The 5714-nt window shown below is 37.7% G+C and overlaps 1 protein-coding gene across 6 annotated transcripts in view; it reads left to right on the forward strand.

The window, feature by feature from the left end:
- Positions 1 to 5714, forward strand: part of LOC106525223 (rho guanine nucleotide exchange factor 9) — a 79529-nt gene that overhangs the window by 70932 nt on the left and 2883 nt on the right. For 3 of the 6 annotated variants that reach the window (XM_014019376.1, XM_014019374.1, XM_014019378.1), the window contains one exon: positions 678 to 1434. In XM_014019376.1, coding sequence (XP_013874830.1) covers positions 678 to 988 — 311 coding nt within the window. In that variant the 3' untranslated portion in view covers positions 989 to 1434. Of the gene's footprint in view, positions 1 to 677; positions 1435 to 5714 lie in introns of those variants that run through there. The other 3 variants (XM_014019375.1, XM_014019377.1, XM_014019379.1) reach the window with 1 other exon arrangement.

Consider the following 5714-nt stretch of genomic DNA (forward strand, 5'->3'; position numbering starts at 1 on the left):
TATATATATATAGGGGGAGTATGCTTTTTTGGTGTCACATTTAGACCTGGACACAGAGGATTGTGGTTTCGGATGTTTTTCTGACATAGAAGAGCTCATGGAAGAGTCTGAATTTTAAACAGTCAAAAATAAATTTGGTTCCTATTTAAATAATAAAGTCATGTTGAGAAAGGCTGAATTCTGAAGGGTGGAGCGAGAGCTTGGGCACTTGACACACAGGATGTTCTACTGGAAGTAAATTAATTCGATGTATACAAATACTTTGCTTTAAAGCTACTAAGTAGTCACACAGGTGGAAGTGGGGAGGAGGTGCATCGAGATAATCAAAAGGCATCAATATTTGTTTTATCATCGCATCACAGAACTCTAAATCATAACTGAATCAAATCATGAAGTGTCTAAAGATTCTGACTGTGCCGGTGTCCACATACAGTACAGCTCTAACAYTGTAGAGTAGATTTACAAAATAAATTAAAGGTTTGAGGCAAGTTCCAGATGCAACAGATCTATTTTGATACAAATTTTGTGAACAAGTTAAAAATTTGAGCAACAGCAAGTGTTTCAGGACATTTTGGAGGCTACCCGGCAGTTACGGTTCACCTTCTAGTCTCTAACAGCCCAGTGAAACATCACCTTAAGTGACCTTCAGGCCAACTTACTGCTCCGTTGTTCTTCAGGTTTTGAGATTTCTGAGTACCAGAAGCGACAGGCAGCCCTGACGGTGAGAAAGGTGACCAAACAGAAAGGTGAGGCAACGAGAAGATATCAGGTGATTTCCCCTCCCCTCTTTTTTTCTGMCCCGCTCTGTCTTCTCATCGCTGTTTACTCTCTCTTTAACCTGCTGTTCTTTTTTTTTTCACTTTCCACACCCTGTTTAACACGTACTTTGTTTAGAAGTGGATCTAGAACCGGTCTTGTACCAAGTAATTTCGAACATTTAAGTTTTAAGATTATTTTTGCTGCATTACATTTAATATCTTTCATTTGAAATAGCCGTTGGTCAGCCTGAACTCAAGAATGAGTTTATTTGAGCCGGAAAGCAGCTGTTAAGCATCAATGAAAAGACAGAGGGCTGTTTGCATGAAGTATTGAGTTTTAGAGGATGATACCCGCGTTCAGGACAAGTAGGTCCTGTGTCCTGCCAGTGTTGAAACTATTAATACTGACCTGTTTACAGTTCTGTCTCTCACTGAGTTAGGCCTGAGTCACCCTACAAGAAAATCAGGCCGATTTTTGCCCTTACGACAATCTGAAGGAAGTCCAGATTATTGTGATGGCTCTAAAGATAATCATARCAGATATTCCCACCATTGATGGTGAGTTAAGAGTGATCTAGTCGACTTGGAAGGACGTTGGGAACGCTCCGACCTCAAATCGGGGATATCCAAAATGTTTGATTTTTTGGCCTGATATCACAGTGTGTGTAGTGTTCAACCGAGCTCTCAGCCTGATGAATGAGACGTGTAGCCAATCAGAAAGCGAGGTGACGTAAACACAAACTGCCATGACTCAGCAGAAAGTCTGCTGGATGTTAAAAGTCCTATGGAACTGTTTTTCCTCTGGTAAAAATAGTCCACAAACGATCAACATGTTTTCTTCCTTGTTGCAAATGTTTATTTACTCTGAACTCACGTCTCTGGAGGTCACGRGAGATTTTTCCTTGGACATATGAATTCTCGCGAGATTTCAGGAAGTCTCGCGTGATTTAAAATCTGACATCTGAATGTTCATGAATGAAGTTTTCGTGTGTGGTGTGTTGTCTCTTGCCGTGTGGCTGTGATTTTTTATCCTCATGTGTGGGCTCTATCAGTCTTTGAAAATTGGCCGGCTGCTTTAAAATCTTGTAGTGTGACTCAGGCCTTAGTGTAGTCATTAGTGATTTTCATCTGCATTTGCATCCGCTTTGTTAATCTATAGCTGACTTTGACACTAAATATTTATCAGTTTTTTTCTTTTCCTAGCTCATTTTAAAACAGTTGTTCAGATGCTTTAATGTGATCATCTTTAAAGCAATTAATATCTTACCTGCTGCAAATACTCGGGCTGGGTGATACGGCTGAAAAATCTATCACGATATAAGTGTTTCATATCAGTCGATATCGATAATTATTGATTTTTTTTGTTTGTTTTACCAGGATAAAAAAGGCTAATCACTACAGCCAAACTGGTGACATCTCCTTCCCTATTTTATCCACAACTTCCTCTAAAGCTGTTGCCTCATTTTCTCCTTTCACTCCACATTGTTCTTTTTTATTTTTAAGCWGTTTTGAGGCACAGTAGTGAAACACGAACTGCTGCTGCGCATGTTACTCAGCAGGTTGTTAGCTTACCAAAGACTGAGTGAGCAGCCTAGCATAGCTGGGCTGTCAGAGGCCTTTCCTCTGCCTACATCCCCCAGAATGCTATGCAGTTCTGGATCAGAATTCAATGAAATGATCAACATTCTATCAGATGCATTTTCTATTGATACTGCTCATGTGTTTATTGTGATATACTGTATATCGTTAATGTTTTATAGCCCAGCCTTTGTAGAGAACTCTTCGAAAGATCTCAGTTTGACAGTTTAATTCTGACTGGTTTGCTGAGAAAAAAGCAAGAACAAAGTGTATGTCTGTTCTTCACAACTCAGATCTCAAAAATGTCGTAGCGTTTCACGAAAAAGCTATTTTATAGCCATTTAAATGGCCATCACTTTTGTGTCACACAGTATTCTTTATGTAGAATTTTAATTTTACATACATGTCAACCCGTAAGATAGATATCTGTAGCCTGACCTTCTGAAATCTGTCAATTTCACAAAAAATCAGTGCTACTCACACAAATATGAGGGGGTATTGGAGTTACCAGAAGGCATGGTGCATCGGGGGTAGTGGGGGTAATGGTGTTTGTTGTAAAACGGGGTTGGTGGCGTTAGCGCAGTTACACTCTGGTGGGAGGAGGAGCTTTCTTACAGACTCTGTGACGTAAAATAAATTTGAATCTGAGTTTTTGAAAAAAAAATTCCTAAAAATTTTCTCTAAAAATCTTTGTAATTTACAGATAAACTGTACAACTTGATATGTATAACTCGCATAAAGTCGTATTTCTGCCAAAATAACTGTAATTATAAAATGATAATGGTGTAATGTTTGTGAGACAGTTAGCACAGGAACATTTATCACAGCAGATTGTGACATTTTTGAGACTGGAGTTGTTTCAGGACTGCAGCACTTTGGTTTTGTTTTTGCTCAAAGACGGAGGCTTCACTTGTCTGAGAGCTGTGTCCAGTCCTCCAAAGTGAGATCACTCAAAGAAATAGCTACAGCAGGTAAGATAYTCATTGCTCAAAATCTTCCCACAGAACCCCTCTTAAAAAGGTCTGATTGGTCCTTTCCACGTACAGCGCAGCTTAGCAAAGCATCGTAAAACAAACACATGAAAAGTGTATTTTCCTCCAATCTGAGGATGCAACATGCACTGTTTTACTGCTGCAAAGGTTCAAACAGTGTTATGGCGACAARTTGACCTTTTTCAAACATCTGCCAGCTGGCTCCGTAACAGAGGAATGTGTCAAACAAACCAGTCAGCATGCTAGTTCTGTTAAAACAGAGGACCCACACATCCACACTGCTGGTATCATCCTTTAAGATGTTAGCTGTTTTAACTGCCAGGCTACAGTGGATGTTTGTACATTTTACCATTACTGATATTCTTGCCAGATTCACTAAAAGCATGACCATCCATTAAGGTATTACTGAACTATATATGAGCACTACTGGAATGTTCTCTCTGACGTTAGGACCCCCTGTAGATGTCTGTGAGAAGTTAATGTGTGTTTTGAAGTGTTGTCTGTGTACATGGCTGGCACAAGGTGAAGTACTTTCTTGAATTTCAGATTCATTTATAGATTTCATCTTGAGAAAGAGGGCCATGTTGTATGGACATGGTTTGAAAATGATAAAGGTATATATGCATTGGAGTTTTCGTTAGAGCTAGCACAAACAATAAGATGCCATGGCAACTGCTAAAGCGGCACTGGAAGGTGTTGTGTTTAACGTTGGCACCGGAGCATGCCGTCACTGTCCAATCTGTTTACAAGCATTATCTTGTCTGTCCAAGATAAACAGGCTCTGCTAACACAAACAGATAAAACCTTTTTTCTCACAGCTAAAACAGTGTTTGGCACCAAAAAAAACACGCTCTGCAAAAAGACACCGTTCCTCATCTTTTCTTTTTTATTGTTTTATTGTTTCCAGAATGCCATGGCAACTTTTGAAAATTTCATCCTCTATAAATTTGTTTCCTAATTACCCTAGCATAGTTGTGATGCTTGTAGACTGTAGCTGAAGGACATCGTAGACTGTAGTTTTAATGCATATTAGCTGCTTTCTGTTGCCTCTGTTTTTGCTGCTCTTGTGTCTCAAAGTGTCCTGTGTGTTATTCAGACAAACATGCAGTCAACAAACATGAAAAATTAAACCAGTGTACCTGGGCCAGTATGACAAACTGTATGATTACCTGAAACACAGAAACCTTGGTTTTATAGTCACTGTTAAAAGAAAAAATATAAAACATGATTTGCTTTTTTTTCAACATTTAAAATGAAAATACTTTTTACTACTGCTGAATAAATATCACCACATATTGCTTAATAATGACTATGTTATAGGTATAGTAATACGAAATAAACAGTATCTTAGTACAGTGTCTCCATTTTTTTAAATTGTACTTAGAGTACTGAGTAGTAAGTACTGTTAGTACTTAGTATCAGACATGTGTATAATGTTTAAAATCAGTTTCAGGGTTTTCCTAAACTCAAAACAGATTTTAAACTAATTTATGATCAGCTTTTTAAAAACTTTTTTTATATTTATTGGAGWTGGTTACGTTTTAATTTATGGCAATCACATAATGAGATTACTTTTCAAATTCAACGCCAGAGAGTCCACATGCTGTCCTTTTAGAGGACATTRTGGACATAATTCACCAAGAGAAACTTGTTTAAAAACACCGTAGGGAGTTCTTCACCTAAAAAAAAAGTTTCAAGGTTCCCTGTTAAAAGACAAGTTTTATGTTTGGCTAAAAGTTATGGAGACAGAAAAAAAAGGTTTCCACTTAAGATAAATAAGAAGGCTGAAACTATTTTCTTTTTTTAATAGCTCAATAAGATAAACACATGTAGCAAAATGTGTTATAGTACCAGTTTATTTACAGTGTTGATAATTATACCTGTTGTACAGTGTATTACTACTGCTCTGCTGTTTTGCTCCTTGTAAAGTAAAGCTGAAAGCTTATCAAGTCGGTGTTAGTTAAATAATYAGCTGAGTTAGCGTTCGTAGTGAGCCTGCATCAGTCTGTACGTTTCACCTGCTAACATGCTAACTTTTGTAGCTTGTTGCAAACATTGGTTTCAAAACAGTGTTATTATAAAAAAAAAAAGACTTGGGTGTTGCTTCTCTSGTTGACAAGCTAGTTATCCAGCACTGGCACAGCCCTCAGTTAAAAAGTTTGTTATTGGCTATCCTAAAAGCTGCTGTAAGTCAATAAATGATGGGATTATAGAGCAAAAAGAGAGTAAGAACACTAAATATGGTTAGAACTACAAATGAACTTAATGGCATAATTTCAGTTGTGTAATACTTAGATTACATAAATGAGAATCTGACCACTAGCTAAAATGTGTATTGTATAAACAGTGGGTTGTTTTGTGTGTGTGTGTGTGTGTGTGTGTGTGT

The sequence above is a fragment of the Austrofundulus limnaeus genome, unplaced genomic scaffold, assembly GCF_001266775.1.
Source record: "Austrofundulus limnaeus strain Quisiro unplaced genomic scaffold, Austrofundulus_limnaeus-1.0 Scaffold219, whole genome shotgun sequence".
NCBI lineage: Eukaryota > Metazoa > Chordata > Actinopteri > Cyprinodontiformes > Rivulidae > Austrofundulus > Austrofundulus limnaeus.